Source organism: Mycteria americana, chromosome 2 (genome assembly GCF_035582795.1).
Source record: "Mycteria americana isolate JAX WOST 10 ecotype Jacksonville Zoo and Gardens chromosome 2, USCA_MyAme_1.0, whole genome shotgun sequence".
Classification (NCBI taxonomy): domain Eukaryota; kingdom Metazoa; phylum Chordata; class Aves; order Ciconiiformes; family Ciconiidae; genus Mycteria; species Mycteria americana.
Window position 1 is genome coordinate 124,847,161 of NC_134366.1, and position 20,277 is coordinate 124,867,437.

The window sequence follows — 20,277 nt, forward strand, 5'->3', positions numbered from 1 at the left end:
TGCAGCTTCTCTATGTTATATTTTAATAAAGCATATATACTGCTTTTACTGTCTTTCACTTGCTGCAGTGATCTTTCTGCCCTAACTTGTGCACTGCAAAACTGTCTGTTAAAGAAAGATTTGACTCAACGTAGTTGCCTCTTGCTGTTTCCTAATCTTGTTTAGGAAAATCTGGCAGTAGTTAGCCAGCCAGTATCCTCAGGTATCCCTTGATGTTATCTGCCTGTCTTCTCCTTATCCTGTACTTTTAACTGCTCACACAATGTTTGGACATTTAATCTCACACTTTTTAATGGAACAAAACTTGATGAAAGATGATTTTGCTGGCTTCAGCAGGGTAATTTGGATGCCTGCCCATATCATTTAATGGGGATCTGTTGAGTCCATTATGGAGATTGAGTGTTTAAATTCATTTGTCTTAATTATGTTCTCAGAAAAATCCCCGAGATGTCTAGAATGCAACAAGACTATGGTTTCTTTTTTTCTTTTGCTCCGAAACCCTGGTGAGATTCTGCCTGATTTGAAAAATCCTTTGGTTACGAGGTGGAAAATGTATTGGGGAGAATAGATGATGGTTATGACCTGCATTTTCGGCATTGTCTTGGGAACTGCATGGTCAAAGATGCATCAGTTGTGTTTCTAGAAAGTACATCTTTTTCCTACCATCCACCAAGTGTCATCCCGTCCTTTGCATTGATGGGTTTTCCACCAGCACTGCCTCCAGCAGCAATGCTTGCTCCTGCAGGGCGTCTGTGTCAACAGCATGCTTTGTCAGCTTGAACTGCGTGGGGTAAATGGTGATGGTGCCCAGGCACTACCCAGTCCTCAGCCAGGGCAGCATTCTGGTGCTCCACCAAGAGGCACTCAAGCAACCTGGTCCCCTCCACCCCATGCTGATGCCAACCCAAAGCCACCTTGGAAATTTAATTCATAGCTCTGCCTCTTGTCCTTGGTTTTTACCATGGCTGCCCATCAACATCAGCTGTAAAAAGGAGAGGGGGTCTTATTTCAATACTGCTTCCAGCCAGTGACCAAATGTTCAGCAGCCACCTGTTTTTGACATGTCTAACTGCAGTGAAGCTGGTTTGTATGTGTTTTGTAGGGATAAGGGAGAGGGGGGGGATATGTTTTCTAATGACTCCTAGGGATGGAAACACAAGGTTAGGCTAATAAAGGCTTTTGGTTTGTTTTTTAAGTTTAATGGTTTTAAAAGTCCTTTTCATTTTAAGTGTAATGATTCTTAAGAGTAAAGCAAATCATCTTTCCCCTTCTGGTTTTCTTGGCCACTGGAGCCTTTTGGAATTTAATCTGCCCCCAGTGGGATGCCATGTGCATGGCATGTTGTAATGCCTCTTCTCATGGCAAGAAGACTGTGGTGTACATGCGGCCGCTGTGATGACTGAACTACATTGCTGGCAGGAAGGTGTACTTCTACAGGGATGCTCTGTCGCTGCCTGTAAGCGGGGCTGGCTCCAGGTGTCACCTGGTGGAGGCCTGGGCAGTTGGGGCTGGAAGTCAGCATGTGCCGATGCCAAAGAATCTCAGCGTTTTATTGCTCCCGATTAATCCAGGGAGTAATGAAGACATCCCATAAAAATAGTTTCTAAGCCTCAGTGTTTCACAAAGTTTGTGAAGTTTCAAGTTACTTTTTCAGATTTAGTCTTATTTCCCCCCATTCCTGATTGGTTGCAATGTGTTCCTGAATATAAACATACATATTGAAGATTGAGATTAAAAGGAAGTTTATCTTAAACATCTTACGCAAGTAGGCCAGCTGGAGGTAATGTCAGACAATGGCAGAACTGTAGTTTTCAAGTTTAAGGGACATAAAACCTTACAGTGTCTAAAATATTCTTGAAAGCAATACTATATCTTTGAAAAAGACAAAAAAAGACTCATTCAGAACTAAATTAATTCTGATAAATACAGTCATAAATGTTTACACTGCACACAAAAGCAAGAACAGTGTGTGTGGTAAGTGAATGATGGTATCTAGCGTTGAAGAAGTGCAACTACATTTCTGTAAGGAAAAGCATACATAGTGTGATCAAAGCTGACTTGCAAATGGTGTTTTCCTAACTGAATAGTTTGTCTCATCTTCCAGAAAAAAAAAACCAAAACCAAACCAACCACAACCCAACTACTCTCAACATATGTATGTCAAAGTCTTGCATTCCCTGATTTCTGTTGAAAAATCTTAAGGATGTGTATAGTTTGAGTCTTACAGAGCAGGATGTCCTTTTAGGAGTCTTGCACTGAAATACCATTTTTCTTTAAATAGCCTAGCTGGCTGCAATACTTGATGTGAAGCTGCCAGCATCACTAAAGTAAGAACGAGTCTACTGATCTGAAGTAAAATAATAGACTTGCCAAAAAAACCCCAAAACCAAAAAAAGGGCAATAAAACCAAACCCCCAAAACCAACCCAAACAAAAAACCAAACTCTCAACAACAAAAAAAAGCCACCGCCGCCCCCCCCCGCCCAACCCCACGGTATTTTTTTTAATGCTGTGTAGATACTACAAGCTTGGTTCTTAACCAGCTGCATTCCTCTTCTCCAAGTGGGATCTCTGAGAGCTGAAAAGCAAGCAAAAACATAGTGTATTACAAGCTTAGTAAGCAAAATACCTGTACTGACTGAATGAGGAATTCCAGTTAAGTTTTTTTTTTTTTAATGATTTGCGGGGTTGAGGGAAGGGAGGAGAGTTGGATGCTTTGCTACCGTGATATGGTGGTACTTTCTGTAAAGAGACATGGACATGCGTGAATGTAGAGAATTCCCATCCAAACAGATTTTGTAAGTCCTGGGGGTGGGGAGAGCATGGGCTAAGGAGCTGTTCTAGTTGCATGTCGGATCATTTAAGGATTAACATTAAACCTAGAAATTTGTGTTTAAGGACAAACTCAACATGAGTAAATAGAAAACCTTCTTCCTCTACAGAGAGAGAGAGCACTTTCCTCCAGCCGTGCTCCAAGTTGGACAGCTGGCGGATCTGAAAGCAGTGTGGTTGCATTAGCAAGGTGCCCAATCCAACCTAGTAAGTCTATTAGCAGACTTGACTGGGTTGAGCTCCAGAGCAGCTGGCATCTATAGGTATCGAATAGAATGAAATAGTATGTATGTTAAAATGCAGAGATAAAACTTTTATTTTTTTTTTAAATCCTCTTGACTATGGGTTTCTCTCCCACCCCAAGTTTACCTAACCCAGGTAGAGGTTGTTTCTAAGGATTTCTTTGTGTTGAATGGTTTCTGGAGGTGAGTGAAAATAAATATATGTAGTGTATCTCTAACTTGCTTCGGATATGCCTGAAGATTCAAATATGTACTGGGAAAAGAAAGAACATCAGTGAACTGACAGCATCCTGTTCAGTTGGATAAGATGATGTTTCAGAATGGCAATATTGAGTGCTGGGTTCAGGTAATACAGCATGAAGAAATTGAGTGTCTTACTTGTGCAGTCATGAATTGCGATTTTGAATTAAGAATATGCCCAGTTCACAAAACTCGGCAACTTCAACTTTTAATACTAATCCAGCTTCATAAACCAGTTCTGATCAATATTTTCTGTTAATCGGAAATGGGAAAGCTTATGAGCTGAGGAACCAGCAGCAAGGCTCCTGTTAAGGCTGTGATGATACCACAATGTGGTCTCCATAAAAAGTGTTACTTACACAGTGCTATCTATAGGGCTGTTACTGTTTCAGGGCTCTAAGTGTGACTGAGTATTGGAATCTGTCAAAAGTGTCCAGAAAGAGAGGAAAAGATGCTGTGAAATACATTGTTTCACTAGGGACTGCAGAGCTGTGGAAGGTGCCATAAAGAGAACAAGACCTTTAGGATACTGTATATCGTAATTAATGTAGGTGTTTTCTTTTTAAATTAGATGCAACAATTGGAGTTAGCACAAATGCAACAAAGAGAAGCCAACCTCACAGCTTTGGCAGCCATCGGACCAAGGAAGAAAAGACCATTGGATTCATCAAACGTTGGATCTGGGCTGGAGGTACGGAGATGACTTGCATGTTGTTGTATCTTCATACTGAATTATTTTATTCTTCCCTGTAGGAAGAAGTGAGAATTCTCTTAGACAAAATGGCTGGTTACGTACTGTAAGAAAACTAGTCCATGTGTTAGATACTTGAAAGGATTGTTTCTGGTAAATTTGTTGGGGACATTTAATTGTGTGTTATAGGAAGAACTGTGGATAAGAGCACTGTGTGTAAAGGACTGAATGAAATGATGGCTCAGAGAAACTTCCATCTGCAGTGGAGGGTAACGAAGCTGTGGTGGTCTTCCACAGCAGCTAGTTGTCATGGCCCCTCAGTTGAACTCACGATGGCTGTTCTGGATGGCTTTTGAAATGGCTCTTGCTTTGACATTTGGCTGTGGACTTTTTTCCATGCACAATACATAGGGACTCTTCAAATATACTGTGAGTTCACCTTGGCTAGATCCCCCCAAAAAGCAATAAATAAATAAATAAAGCTAGACCTTTCAGTTCCTGCAATGAGCCAGATCATCTTTTCTGGCTCATGCTGCGTTTTAAAAGTGCCTTGAAGGTGCTTTTAACAAATCTTGGTCTGAACAAATCTCTTAATGTTGTGCTGGAGATTAACTGTTTCTGGGACCTGGGAAGCTTACAGGGCAACAGAAGTTCTTTCCAAGGAGACTGACAGCCTACTTCTGTTAGAGATCATCATCTGGGCTGGAGATGGGAGAAATGTGTTCCGGACTGTCAATCAAGTGTTGTTGCCAGTTTTGCCCCTCTTTCTCATGAAGCCTCAACGTTGCTCATGTGAATGGCTGGTTGGCTTGTCACCCAAGCACAGTGAACAGAAGCCTGGAAAGTAACTCTTGTGTGGAAGAAGTGGTGGTAAAGTTGTCCTTTCTGATAAACCTTAAGTCTTTTTCATTCTGTTGGCCTAGGAAGCTTAAATAGATGCTGGATTGAAAATACTGGCGTTTTTGCATACTGGAGTCTGGAAGGACCTTACATAATGCTCAATTATTTGCAATGTAACTGAGACAGTGGTGGCATCTGTAGGTTTTCCCTCAGTCTGGACTGTGACAAGAGACCTCTCTAAGGAGGTGAGGTAGACTTGTTTCTTTGATTTTTTTTTTTTTTTTCCCCCTCCTTTTTTTCTGACGTGGAGACACAATTACCTCCTTGGACGCTCCCTGTTTACCGCAAGTGAAGTGAAGGAGTCTGTATCTAAACAAGCTGCAGAAAGCAGCATTCCCAGCTTTTGAGCAGCTATTCTTCATTTCTTTGTAGTTTTTTAATGCACTTTCACATGAAGCTGAAGGTATAGTTATTTTTTTTATAATACCACTGGAAAAACTTGAAAAAATGAGTCTAGCACAAGAACAGTTTTCCCCATCCTTTTCTCCTCTTCCCCCAAGCTTCTATCGAGTAACTATTCCTGTTCTTCGTAGTGGTTTTCTGTAATTATTGCCGGATTTGTTTCTGAATATTTAACAAGTCTGCCTGTTAGGTACTTTTCAGTTATTTCTCATCGTCTGCGGTGTGTCTGCTTTATTAAAAGCTTCATGAGATTGTGCCAAAGTGAGACAGGTAACAGTGTTGCTATTGAAAGGTGGTGATCTATTATTTACATTGCCAGTTTAAAAGAATGTGGACATAACGTGCCTAAAACTGTCCATAAACCTTGATAGTATTTCATTGTCATGAATCTACCTGCTGTATTTTAAGATGCTTCTCATATAGGTTGCCTTACTAGACTAAGTTGTAAGGGCAGTAGGTGAAAGTAATTCTGCTAGTGAAACAACTTCAGTTTCTCACATGCAATCTTGCATTCCAGTGCCTAGTACTTAGGCTGCATGCTACCAGAAAGCAATTCTCTGCCGACCTTTTTTCTTTTTTGTGAAATTATGCAGGATAACAAACTTGAGAAGGATGTTTAGACTTAAACGTTTAAGTGTCCCAATATATCTGAGCGGATTTATAAAAGGCTTAAGACTTCTCACGTAGAATAAAGAATGGTTTTGACAAACACTCTCTAGTTCAAGAAGCAGAACATTTGTAATACATTCACGATAACATGGCAAAACATCCTGAGCAGTAAACAACATTCCATTCTTCAGAGATGAAAGGAGGTCTTTGAAACTGAAAGCAAGTACAATATGGCCTCAGGCTGATACACATTTGGGCATCTTTAAAATCATCTTTTTGGGCAACCTGTCTGAGAATAATTTAAACAGTCAGGGTGTACTTTCTCATTTCAAATTGCAAATACAGACAGCTTTACTCTCAAGTAATCCGAAATGTCAGAACTTCCTGACTATGCAATGGCAAGGAGTAAATCTGTGCATAATACTCCTGTGACCATTTTTTTTTTCTTTTTAATTTAAAGCCTAATATCTTGGTAGACAGGTATGATGGAAGAAGTTATTCCTGAATATGAATGATCCTTCGGCAGTATTGAATGAAATCACTGATGCTAACTGCATTAAGTTTTTTAACTAAGACTTCAACTTTCCTTGGATAATGTTCTTTGTACAATGTTTGTATGTCTTATGTCTGTGTGAGAACACAGGTGACTCTGTTTAGCTTCTTTTTATCATTGCCTATTTCAACAATTAAATGAAATTAATTGTTTCAAGCCATTATTGATGTAAACTGAAGCCCTAAGGTATTTGGGGAGACAGGGAAGAAATAATCAGTTATAGTATGTATTAAAAAAGTGAAACTCTGTAAGGAAATTTGTTACATATTTGCCTTTCTTTATTCAGTACCAAAATGTAATGGGTACTGGAAGAGTGCAGCTCAGCAGACTGGGTTGGTATGGATCTGCTACCTTCCGTTGCAGTAACAGTAAGTGTGAACGGCTAAGAACAGCATTCTGTTAGCGTACCATGTTTCCTGTCTCCACAAATGAGCATCTGTGTTTAACTGGGATGGTTCTTCAGCCCTAGGTATATGTTTCTCCACACTCTGCCACCTGGCTTTGCACCTCTTCTGGAAAGTCTTTTTCCTGGGACGGTTGAGTGCCTGATTCCTGCACATTCATCCCATCTTGTCCTCTGAAATTCTGCTTTCTTTACTTGGTCTTTAAGGAGACCTATTATGGATTATTTTAATCTGGGAACTAGAACATGCGGTGACATGAGCACATGCTTTACAGCTAGAAGCCTACTTACCAGCAGCCATATCACCTCACAGTGTGGTTGGTAAGAAATAAAGAGGTTCTTGCCCGGAGGAGTGTCTGTCAACTCATTTGGACCTAAAAGCAATATATAAAGGGTAAACTATATCTTGCCGTGATTATACTTATGTATCGCTAAACTTGAAATAGCAGTAGGGGCAAATCCATGATGATCATGGAATGAAAAAATAAGGCTAATGCTCTAGGCCTAATTTAAAAAAAAAAAAAAAAAAAAGAAGGCATCAGTATAATGGGAATTCTTTTCCCCTTCTCATTGGAAACACTCATTTGGGTAGTTTTGCATGTTCTCTTCACTGCAACTTACCATTTGACTGGTATTGTTCAGAAAGAGTAATTTGAGAAAGCTCTGGTAAGAAAATCTCTCTATTGTGAAAATGTGTTAATTGGTGCTACTTGTATTCCAGAGGTGGCAATATCTTCATCTCTCTCATTCTGGTCCCTCTGGACACTTTCGGATACAATGAGGGGAAGAGGCCTTTGGATTTGATTCATATGTGTTTTCGGGTTTGTGTATTTGTTACCCACCTCTTCTCCTCCCCCAGTTTGGGGGCATGTGGTGAACAGTAATGAATCAAAGGGTGGGAAAAATTGAAAAATAAGTCATCTTGAGAAGGGAGAACATTTCTAAAACAAATCAGAAAAAAGTAAACTTGAAGCCACAGACTTATTTTCCCGATTCTGTGTTTTGTTTCATAGTTTTTATTGGTTGGTAACATGCCCCATAATGTTTTCAATGCTGAGAAATAGTCAAGGATTATTTTGGATTAAGTTTTACTGCTTTTCTGATGACAAAGCTATTTTGGAAACAGCTTTGTCTCATTCTCACTGTAACTGGAGTCTTAGAACTTTGAAAACCCTTGCAGATATTTGAAGCTTTTTTCTGTGAGGAAACAGGCTGCAGTTCTGAGTCCTTAAACTTTCTTTCCTTCTATACAAAGGTGTCCCAGGTCCAAGGTTGTCTTTGGCCTTGTACTGAGAGCAGTATATTTGTGCAGTATCACACAGCAGGGAGGGAAAAAAGTCCTACATATGTTTTTGAAAGCAGAGTTAGGAGACTGGCTGCTACTCTTATGGTCAGCTTCTGAAGACTGTGGTTGGACCATTCTTCTACTTCATACAGGAAAACTTAGTTGGATGCCTGCACTTCAGTGTAATTTTTTTTAGGAGACTGCTTGCTTCTCATCCGTTTTCTGGCTCAACGATAACACATCAACTACTTGGAAGTGATGTACTCTGTCTTGCCCTGAAGTACTGTTGGTGTGTCCTTCACTTGCCTCCTTCCAGGTTGGTCACATTGACTGACTCACGGGTAAATCTTGCGTCTTTTCATTCTTTTTGCCTGATCCAATGGCAAAGGAAATTCCCTTCTTCCAAATGCTGCTTGTGGCTGTTCTGTCCACCACCAAGACTGGCTGCTCTGTTCGTAAGTGTGGATCTTGCCTTGCCACCCGTAGTCTAGCTCTGCTGTGGAAGCTTAGGCTACTGCAAGTAGCTGCTACAGAAGTAAAAGATGCAGCTGCTATCCTGGGGTCAGTGCAGAGCTATTCAAGTACGTCCATTCTGTCAAACTCCTAGCTCTAGCCAACATGCATAAAATAATGTGATACTTCTGGGGTGATGCACATCTGCTAATACAGCAGTCCACAAACAAGCTTGTATTCTCCTTCTGGGAAGAAGTTTGGCAAGAAGAAATGGGAGAAATGTCTTGTTTACCACACGGGTCATTGTTCCATTTTTAGTATTGATTGTGGGTGGAGAAAACAAGCTTGTTGTCTCCTCTTTTAGGGCAAGGTCTCTGTCACATCTGATCATTGTTAGCAGAACTTAAACTTACCTTTCTTGCTTTACAGCTTAGGATGCCGGTATGCATGTTGATCAAACATATTCTGTATGTGGTGCATGTTTAAGCTTTGGAAATGCTCTTTAGGCTGACCTGGGAAGAACTAAGCTTTTAAGCAACAAGTCCTTTTCTGTAGAATGAAAGAAAACCCCAGCTCTTCCAAATGTTTGGGGAAGGGAGATGTTTTGGTTTTTCTACTGTGTAGGAATCAAATCACTCTCATTTTTTCGGCATTTGCGGGAGGGATGTGTGGTAGTTAAGGTGTATCTGGCTTTACACTCTTGTAAGTGGTAGCTGTAGAAGTTACTGCTGCCTTTCTGGCCATAAGCTCTTCTGATGAGGCGACACGCTAGCAAAATTAATCAACTTCAGTATTGGTGTTAAGGACATGACTGTGTCTAAATATGAATTAAATGCAGAAGTTGGCTCTGTAGCGAATGGATGATAGGTTTGCTGCTCCCTGTATATCCATGGGGCGCAGAAAGGCTGCTGGCTGGTGCTTGGCACTGGTACATGACAGTCTGCTAAAGCATTTTCTTAAAAGCTGCAGAAAATTAATTTAAAAGCAATCACTTTAAATTGGACCTTGTATGTAAGTAGGTGTTCAGAGCCAGGCTACAAAATCTATTTCTACAATTGAAGGGTTTCCCCCTCTTTCTTTGGTCTCTCTCTCTGTCTCTACCACTCCTTCCCCCAGCCCATTTTGTGATTTAGGTCTGAAGTGATATAGGAGGGTTTTTCTTTTTCTACTTTGCATATACTTAACATATGCAGACTCTTGATTTCAGTTTCTGGTTCTTATTCAGGCTGTCGGGACAATTGAAGAGTCTACAGCGTGGTCATACCTTTGGGGGAGAGGGGAGCTAAAAGTGTTACTGCAATTATAAAATGTGGCTTCGGCATCTTTCTTATCTGCTGCAAGACCTCAGCACAGCCCTGTCAGCTAGAGAGTTTCAATTTCAGCGCTGAATTTCCTGGCTGCTGTCAGTCCAGGCCATACACTTGATGTGAATTTTTTCCTATGTAAATAGGCAAAAATATTCTCGACTGCCATTCACACACTTTGGAAATACAGTTCATTGGCCCATATTGTGCCTTTTCTGTACCAGAGATGAACTTAATTCTTCTTATGTGTGAAAGATATCTACAATTTAAATGACTAATTGCATTATAGCTTTAGGCTGAACATATTGGTAACGTGCAAATGTTGATGACATGTGAAGGGTCAAGAGATTTATAATTTAGTTGACAATACATTGCTTAAAATGATGTGGCAAAGAGCCAGAAAATTTCAGCTTAATAATTGTCTATTAACTAACATGGCATATTTGTATAATATTCATTACCTCCAGGTACAGATTAAGCATCTCATGTAGCCATATGAAGTGACATGCGTACATGAATCTTGGGCATAATAGTGAATAAACTGACATTACGTTCGCAGTAATTTGTTTCAATATGTAAAACATGTTGTTGCCTACATTTGCAAGGACTTGTAGGAATGTTGCAATGAAATCTGAGGAAAAATGCATCGTTGAATAACGTTCTCTATTATATAGATCTGACAGCTTTGTGAGGCTTCTTTGTAGACTACAGATAACATCATAAATATACATGTTTGTTTTCAGCTGCATGAGAAGTGGCCTGGAAATAGAGATCTAAGCCTTTCAGACGTTGGCTTGATCTACACTAATGTGGGCTATAAGGTTAAAAAAAACCCAAACACCAAAAAACCCACCACCCAATGCCACCAACTTTATTGAAAAAAAAAAAAATCTTATTTATATAAATATTGAGAAACATAGTATTTTAGTATTGTGAATGTGGGAGTACTTCTAGCAGACTGAAGCTTGTTAGAATAGGCAGCATCAGTAGGCTGGCTTGTCACCAAAGTAATATCAACTTCTTTCACTTTGTTTTCTCTGGCCTAAATTATGCACTTATTTGTACAAGCAAAACTTCTACAGTTCTGACAGGGTCTCTTCCTTCCTCCTTGCTGCTGGGGGAGACCCAGGAAAGTGTTTGAGCACTCCACAGTCCATTAATGGCTTTCTAACCCTTTTTTTTCCTCCTGTGAGACAGGAATGTGTTCTGTGTATTACAGCTGGGAAACTAATGTACAGGGTACACTAGATATCACAGGCCTCCGTGTAACCACAGGTGACAAAGCTGGGGGTTGAACCTGGATGCTTTTACTCTGATTTGCTAAATGCTTTACCACCTTCCAACAATGTCTCTGCTGCACGCAGCTGTAATGATTCAGTGTTTGGAGATGTCATTGAAAACTGTCTCGTGACTTTGCTTCCTTCTGCTGTTGGTATTTTTATAATGCGCAGCGGAGCTGCAGTGGCAGTTTGCTGTCGTGGGATCTTGGCTCTCAGACTGGGATCTGTTTATGCCACACCAAAAATCGAAATGAGAACTCTTGGCTTGACTTTTTAACATTTGACTGAACGCTTTGCTTTCTTAAAGTGCTCCCCCACCTTAAGAGTTTAAAATTTTGAATGTGATTGGTATGAAGCCGTGGAATTTGAGAAAGGAGAGTGTACTCTGCCAGGAACAGCTCACTGAGGCTGACCTGGACTTGGTGGGAAGGAAGGTGTCCGCTGACCCCTCTGAGCTTTGTATCGGGGCCTGTAGACTAGCTCTGAGCAACTATGATATCCTTGTCAGTACCTGTGATCCAGACTTGTAGAGCACATGCTCCAGAGACCTTGGAGACTAGGAATAAGGTGGTGATGGTAGCTCGGGTAAAGGAAGAGCCTTGTTGTGAGCTGTGGCTCTGTATCAACTTCACTCTTGCCTTTTCAGAGAGAGTTGGTATTTAATTCTCGGTCCAGCCACTGGAGAGAGCTCTAGAGATCTTAAAACAGGTTTCGGGAGCAACCTCTCAACAAAACTAGTTGCACAACAGGCGTGGGACTAAGCAGGAGCTCCACAATGTCTTCTGCTGCCAAGATCAGTGAGAGTAATTGATCTCTCTCAGGTGTATGTAAAAGGCTCTGAGGATCAAGAAAGGGTGACTTTGGCAAAGTTGCTGATTTGACTTGATAGTCCTGCAGGACTGAAGCAGGACTGCAGCTGTTGTGGCCTCCTGGGGCTGCTTTTAAGCCAGCTGGTGGTCTCGGTACTGTGAAGGGTGGTTTCCAGTGGTGCAGAGCCACGTTGCTGCAGTACCTTACCTGGCTTATGAACAGGATCTGTCAGCTGTTGATACCCAGGTTGACTGGTAATATTTATGCCGGTAGTTACCCCTCCCGGGCTGCATGTCTCTGCATTGTTTCTCTTTTGGAAGGAAAGCGGGGTGCTGGGGGTTCAGTGAAAGGCAGGAACTTCAGGATATGGCTGACATCTTCCAGCCTCCCCTGTGGAGAAGAGGAGTGTTCCAAATTTAAAAAAAAAAAAGAGAGAGAAATGAAAAAAGAAAAAAGAAGTTGCTTGCTAGTTATGGCACTAATAATTAGGTGTTGCAGAAGGGGGATGCAGGCTGGTTGCAGTACCCTTTGCTAGAATTGGTTCTACAAGGATGCATTTTATATTCACTTATCTCTGTACTTGTCTGTAGCCCGGTTGAAAAGCAGCACTTTTCACTTCCCCTCAGAAGAGGCTCACAAAGCTGTCTTAGGATACGCTGAAGACTTCTGCAGTGAAGAATCCCCCAAAATAGCAAGATGCAAGTGGTTGCTGCCCAACTGGGAGGAAAGTAATAGGGGTGTCTGGGAGCAGGGAGTGGGCTGGTGTTGTTCTAACCAGGGTGTTGAGGTCTCAAAAGCAGTGTGGTGGAGTTTCTGTGCAGGAAGGGGTATATGAGATGTAAAGGAGAGGACTGCTGACTGTTGCCTACGGCCAGACAAGATCAACCTGCTACCCAAGAGGAGGCTCTGAGAACTGAGCAGCAGAGGACCCTCCCCTAAAGTGTCCCTTGTCTCAGCTGGAGAGCTCAAGAGTATGACGCTTCTTAAATAAGGTCTTGGACATTAACAGAGGCACCTGCGATGGTTCATTTTGATGCGCAGATGGCATCTTAACTTCAAGTGTTTTCACTTTTGGTTCTCTAAATGTTTTACAAAAAGACAGGCAGTACATCACCCTCCACTGCTTGGTCCAAAGTCCAAAACAAAACCATGAAAGACCAGTGTTTCGATGCAGCTATAGGGGACAGTAGCTAAAAGGAGTTAGTGCTCATCCCTGTATAAATTTAGTTCAGAGAGACTTCCCCAATGCAGTCCCAGTGTGGACTGCAATAACCTAGGCTGTCTGTTGGCTTCTTTAATTTTAAACCATCGTGCACTTTGAGAGAAGGACCTTTTCTTTTAACTTGGATGTGGTAGCAGCTGTTGGATTAAATATATTCAGTAACTAAAGAGTCTCTGGCCCCTGAAATGCTGTACTCAGTAGCTCTGATAAGCCGCTGTGATGCTACGTGAAACTTAAAAGTATGAACTGGCTGTCTTAGCAAACAGGAGTCCAGGATAAGCTTTGGCTTTGGATGTGATATTACAGCATAACATTGCTTTACGTCTCTGCACTGGGCATGATGGGTAAGAATTTAAGAATAAACAAATCCGTAACTGTCTCAAACGCAGGCAGCTTGGCGCTTCTGCCCTGTTATAGCATCTTGCAGCTCCAACAGCTTCCAAAGCAGGCTTGGGGATTTGTGCTGTCTGCCTCCTTTTTGTAAGGGAGTGAACAGGACTGAGGTGGCTGTTTGGTGTCTTTTTAAAGGTAAGACTTCTAGTCTAATGACTATTTAGAGAGAAAATACTTTCACCTCCATAAAGTTCTTTGAATTATAAAGGACATTGCTGCTGGGTTACTGAAAACCCTTGGGGTTTGTTTCATTTATAACACTGCCTCAGGCCTTCTGCTGCATCCTGTTGGATTGACCTCCTTTTCAACCCGTGCTGGCAGCTGCATTGCAGAGCTATCTTTTCCCTGGATCCTTCAGGGTTGTCATATGACAAACTTGAACTGTGACCCTTTTGTGTCTTACCAGGACAGCAGTGCCCTCTCTGTGCGATGTGGCCAGCAGTCTTCCCCACGCACGCATTTGTTCCAAGCCATTTAACAAACTGAAAGTTTCAAATGATGGCATTTCATAGTGTTTAATAGTATCGACTGTAAAGCAAATGAAATGGTGCTGAATACCCTGCATGCTGCTAGTAAGAAATACAGCTTCCATTTTTGCAATATGCCCTGGGTTTTCTGTGGTTAGTATGCGCGCACTCTCTTTTTTTTTTTTTTAACTGAATTTCAATGCTCCCCCCCAACAGCAGTAGCATTCACTGCTGTAGATAGTCCAGCACTGGTATTTGTTTCTAATATATGGGGTCGTTTAACCAGATTTCTGTAAGCAAAGTGGGCAAAGTTATTTTGCTGAAGTCTTGCAGAGACTGTTAGGATAAGAATTCATATAGTTAACATGGCATCCAAGCAACACCATCTCCAAGTGGTGTTGATGCTGGCAGGCATTGCCTTGCTGAAGTTACAGAGACTAAGCACTTGTATTTGTACAAATTGCATTCATTACCAAGAACCCTCCAGTAGTGATAAGAGACTGGCTGTGTAGCACAGATTGGCTCCAAGATAAGTAGCCAGTCTATTGTGCAGTTCATGGTAATCTTCCTCCTCCCACCCCTAATAATAAATCTTGGGGTATTTTGGAATGTGTGTGGGTTGCTCATTCCAGTAGCCTGAATGTGTAACTACTAAACATCATCATCTCCTACCACTTGTGCTTTCATAACCAAGCGAGGCAGCCGACTGAGATGGATAGGCTCGGGTACAGTGTTCTGAACACGTGGATGCTTCGACTGTGTGTGTCTGTTGCTCCCTTAAAGGACGATTCACAGGTGATGGCTGGGGTAAGAGTTTCTCCTGGTCGTGTTTCAAGGCTAGAGCCCACTCACAGTGATGGTTTTCTTCAAGAAGAGATGTGAACATCTGGAGCTTGGGTGTTTGCAAGTGGGAGTAAGAGCCTTGCGCAACCTGGGGCTCTGCACAGGAGCCATGGTAGTACCTACTTCATAGTTAGCTTGTCCTTTCTTGGTGCGAGTGTTTATGTAGTATGACTTCAGTGAAATGGCAGTTATTTATCTTACCATAATAATATAGCTTTTGAAAAAAATAGAATTTTTTTACTAAGAGTTTTTTCATTGTTTTGACTGAAATAAACCATTAACTGTCAAGTGCTTGCTTTGTCTTTTAAAGTATCTGATGTGCAAGCACTTCTGGATTGCTGGCTTTCAACATGTAAAGCTGAACATCAGCAGGCTAGTTTTATGCAAGTAGGCAGTATAATCCAACCAGTTTGGTTAAAAACTTGTATTTACATGGAATTCTCATGTTTTTTCTCTCTCCCTCCCCTATCTAGGATTTGAGAGGCAATGGAATCACTCCTGGATCATCAGGTTTTAGCCTTACGAAACAGCTGCTCTGTCCAAGAATAACCCGCGTCTGTCTCAGGGACTTGATATTCTGCATGGAACAAGAGAGGGAGTTGAAGCATTCTCTAACTTTGTACCGTGCTCTTCTGAAGTGATTTGAATTTTACATTTCAACTTGCTGTCTACTGCCAAAGAAAACACTGAAGCATTGTTGCACTGTCTTGAAATTCCAATTTCTGGAAAATGATCCGTTGTAAGGATAACTCTTGTTTACAGATAAACATTTTTATCAAATACCTAACTTAGCACCTGTAGGGTTTTTAATAATATTTGGCTTAAACCAGTCTGTAAACCAGTGAAAACACTGAGGTGCACACACAAGCACCTCACTACCTGCTTGCACTTAACTGTCTTGCAGGCTCTGAGGGCTTGATACGTGTCCCTAGTTTATGTATGTCGCTTGCTTCAGTACTCCAGTCTGCAACATCTGGTCTACGTGTGGTGCCTTCTTCTAATCCAACCTTATTTAGGGAAACAAATAACACTTTAAAGGCACTGCATAGCATGGCAACTGTATTTAATCATGAACCAGCAGTCAGTCAACATGCTAATGTATTGCCTATCTGACTCAGCATCTCCTTAAATTTTCTGGGTTTAGAATTACTACTGGATGCTTGTTTTTGGAGAGCAAAGTAGCAAGCAAATGGAATGAGGGGTGCTTTCTCACCCCCACCTTGCCTCAGTTGCTCTCCCCCTTTCCTCTGAGAAAGTGACTGAGGGAAGGTGAACACATTGGTCGTTCTTGTGATTGAAGTACATCAGACAGTGTAGTTAGGGCATACTTCAATGTTCAGGGAAAATTTGGAGTTCCTAGACTTGAATACAAGGAGTGAAAGAGCCTAAAAAAGAAGGGTAAACAGAAGAAACAGTTTATCTTTCTGTAGATATAAAAAATAGCATTGAACTTGAGCATAGACGTAGAAGGAAATGAACAAAAGCAACCTGTGCTGACTGCAAAAAAGGGAAAACTTGAGATGCATTGAAACTTTGCAGCTGGAGACTCTCTTAAGGAGAAGAGCAGTGTTTGCAAAGCACAGGATTCACTGCTTTATTTAGAATATTGATTTAATACCTTAATGTGGTATAACAGGGAAGCTTCCCAAATAGAAAGTATTTAGACAGTTGCCTGGTTTCCATTCAGTGAGGAGGAGGACTCCAGATTATTAACACTGCTAGAATAGATACAAAGATTTTCTGCTTGCTGGTAAAGACTGCCTTGTGGTGGCAGGAAAAAACTCCAGGTCGCCCTTCTCCCCAGCCTCCAAACATTTTGCCTCCCATGACACAGTGCTGTATAGCATGGCTGTTTCCCAGGACTGGTGGGAAGGGCACTGCCTGTATTGAATGGCTTCCTGCTGAAACTTTTTTCTTTTAAGGAGCAAGCTTCCTATGGTTATTTGGCATGCTACTTCAAAACTTGAAGCGATGATTCAAACGCCCTCCACCGTCAGAACCACTGCAGATAGTTACCAAATTAAATAAGTTTTGAATCGGTTATGTTTTTTGTGTTGGAACAGTAGTAAACAAATCTAGTAAATGAATGCTGTAAATTATTTATATATGTATATATAGCCTATATATATATATATAAAAGAAATGCAGTACTTTGACTAAGCTATAGTTTGCAAGATATTGATGGCATCAGGCAAAATTGTTTTGTATAATTAAATGCTTAGCTTTACTTTTTATGTAAAGTGCAGCATTTTCCATATTTGTGTACTGTATCTTATTGATCAGATGTTTAAAATTATTTTAAATACTGCATTAAAGCAATTATTTTATTAAAAATAATAAATTGGTAACTTTGTTTCCTAACCTGAGAAATTCAGCGTCTGAAGCTGTCATCACCATGACTAATGGCGTGGCTCTGAGAGCAAGCCCCGGCTATCTGCCCATCACAGTAATTGGCATGGTTGCCCCATGTGACGTATTAATGATAAACATCTATATTTTAAGGGTTTTTTTAAACAGAACTAGGTGACAGAGCAAAGAATTACTCGAAGGGGGGGGTGGGCAGGGAGAAAAAGCAACATCTTATTTGCCTGACTTCCCCCGGTCAGTCAGCACAGAGGCTGGGTGTGTTTTTTTTATTTAACAGCTGGGCAGAGGTGAGCGCTTTGCACGTGTTCTGGGAAGTAAAAACACAGGAACCGTCTCACGCTTCAGCAATGTGCAGTTGAAGCATTGTCCTAAATTGTTTTTAAAGCAACTCACAACTAATTAAGTGCAGGTTGGAGAACAAAGATGAGCATCTGCATATTGGCCGGCCTCTTTTATTTCTTTAAACCAATGTGATGCTTAAAGTGAAAGATGTTGGAGAAAATAACTTAATTGATAAATAGATACATAGGAAGTATGACAGATGATTCAAGTGTTTTTATGGCCTGCCTACGATGCAGACTGCATGCTTTCATTGCTGCTGCAGCAAGTTGTCTCTTTCACCAGTAGTTCCTCCCTGTGTGCCACCTCTTCCCACCCCAAACACACCCCAAATCCCAAAATTTTACTCTGTAAGGAGTAGCAGACATTTTCAGAAAGGTTTTTCAGCAGGTCTTTAGGCCTAATTTCAGACAGGGACAGACAAAGTCTTGGTGCAAAGGCTAAAAATACTTGTCTCCCTCCACCTGCCTCTCATTCGAGCTCAACTTCTTTTCTGAGAAGAACCAGTGTCCTCTAAAGTGGCATTTAGGAGACACTTGAGCTTTGCTCAGCCACACCAGGAGTTAAAGGAGAGATGACCAAGGGTTCACTTCCCACCTTTTCCCCCCTCTCATCACCCTTTATGGGAAGATGGACTGCTCTTTATGCAAACACTAAAAGCCCAGTCATAAGGTGACGAGGACCACCCCTGCCATCGTGCTGCCTTGCCTCTTAGTTCTCGGTATGCTCGTGTTCAAGCTTGGCGACCTAGCAGCAGAGCCGTCTATGCCACCGATGCTGCGAGGGCCCTAAGCTTACTCCAGGCACTTCTTGCTGTCCAGATGGCCTGCTAGCCTAGTGGCTATTTCTAATGCACTGAGCTGCCCGGGGAACTCTCTCTGCCACTCGAGTATTCTGCCTTTAGAGAAAATAGTATATACAGCTGGGGGGGGAAAGCTGTTGTTGCTGGCTCTTGACTACTACTATCTTAAAAGCATAGTATGCTGAGTTTTGTATGTTATGTGGTGACAAAAGGGGCCCTGTACTCTTTCTCCTGCAGCTGCTGCTTTTTCCCTTTATTGCCATTTTCAAGTTCTACCACTGAATCCAGCCCTTTGCACTGTCTTTGACTCCAGTTTTACTCTTCTCCCCTTGGGAAAGACTAGCTGGAGTGCACTAACACACCCCGCAGCTTTGTTCAGCTTTGTTCGAGGTTTAATGAGGAAGGTAGCGGGGGCCCGTGAGACATTACTAGATGATTCCTCAAAGCCATTGCACTCTCTTGGACACTTTGACACGAGTAGCTTAAGGCTACTGTTTGCATCAAGTTGTTCTAGGCCCGCTCTCTTGGAGGCACCTGTGTCCTGCCATGTGAGCGCACTGCTCGGCAAAAAGTGCTGTCAGCTGTTCTCTAGGTTCATCTCTTTGCTCTGTTCTTTGCTTTCCTCTTCATTTGTAATCACTGGGGTGAGGAAGGAAAGACTAAGGCAAACGAGGATGTCCTGAAGGGGCAGACAGTCCAAGTGATTGGACTTGATGAAATGGGCTTGCTCCCAGCAACTTTTCAAATGAGGGCTGCTGGGTTTCTGAGGCCAAGCGCTGCATACGCTTCCCTCTGCACGTAGCGCACATGATGTCTACACATCCTCCGAGAGCTGGATCCAGCGGTTGTTATCCAAAGTCCTACGGCTGGAGCCTGCAGCTCTGGAGATAACTGCAATCTGCAGTGAAGGCTTAACTCCTTTGATGAGTGAAGAATGTAGCACACCAGACCTCTCTGTTTTGCCACTTTCGGCACTGGGCGTGTTGCCACCTGTCAGTGGCTTGTCCTACCCTCATCTAGTAGGAAGGCTACCTGTCTGCAGGCCACAATGTCAGCGTTTCACTTGGTGCAGGCCCTTTGTAAGCTAGGCGAGCACCCTTTTTGGCTTTGTAATGCTTTGAAGGAATAGGCAAGAAAACTGGTCTTTTCCTTCCAGATACATCGATCCCTGTTCCTACCACCTCTTCTTTCCTCTTCTACTATAGGCATGAGCTGGTCACTCCTTGCTTGCTCTTTGTAGTTATTCTGGCGTGTTAAGCTGCTAACTTTGCTACCCAGTTTCTTCTCAGGATCCCCTGCTTCATAGTTCACAGGTTGCCCGCAGGTAGCCTGCTTTTGAAAGGGTTTTGGCTGTGAAGGAGGTAGGAAAAGGAGGATCTCCACCCTGGACTTGAAAGTTGAATGGCTCTTCTGGAGTGGAAGGAGGTGGTGGTGCAGGTCAGCTCACGTCAGCCCTGAGGCTGCTACTTTCTGTGCAGGGAGCAGAGTCTCGCAGGAAGTTTGTGTTTCATGGTGGTCAAGACTTCTACCGTGAAGTCCTACTTCAGTCAAGGGTTTTCTACAAGGTCGTTGCAGCAGTAGGTACTTCCCACCTTCCAAGGGATGTTTCCCTGGCAGGATTGTTTCTTCAGAGCCACCTAAGGCTCCCACTGCAGACCCCATCAGAGCTGGTCATCCATGGTCTTCCCCAAGCCCCATCTCACAGTCCCACAGCTCTTCCAGGTATCTCCTCTTCAGCCTCTTCCTGTCTCAGAAGTAGGAAAGGGTACAGCTATGTCTTGCGTGATTCAGCTGGACGTTGGGCAGTATCAGGAGCTGCGCTGAGGCCCCAGGTGGTGACA

The 20,277-nt window shown here is 42.2% G+C and overlaps 1 protein-coding gene across 4 annotated transcripts in view; it reads left to right on the forward strand.

The window, feature by feature from the left end:
- The window catches only part of TAF4B (TATA-box binding protein associated factor 4b), a 76,772-nt gene extending 59,542 nt beyond the window's left edge, over window positions 1-17,230 (forward strand). For 3 of the 4 annotated variants that reach the window (XM_075494535.1, XM_075494537.1, XM_075494536.1), the window contains 2 exons: window positions 3,885-4,004; window positions 15,402-17,230. In XM_075494535.1, coding sequence (XP_075350650.1) covers window positions 3,885-4,004; window positions 15,402-15,569 — 288 coding nt within the window. In that variant the 3' untranslated portion in view covers window positions 15,570-17,230. The remainder of the gene's footprint in view (window positions 1-3,884; window positions 4,005-15,401) is intronic. The other variant, XR_012774440.1, reaches the window with a different exon arrangement.
- Window positions 17,231-20,277: the final 3,047 nt, after the last annotated feature.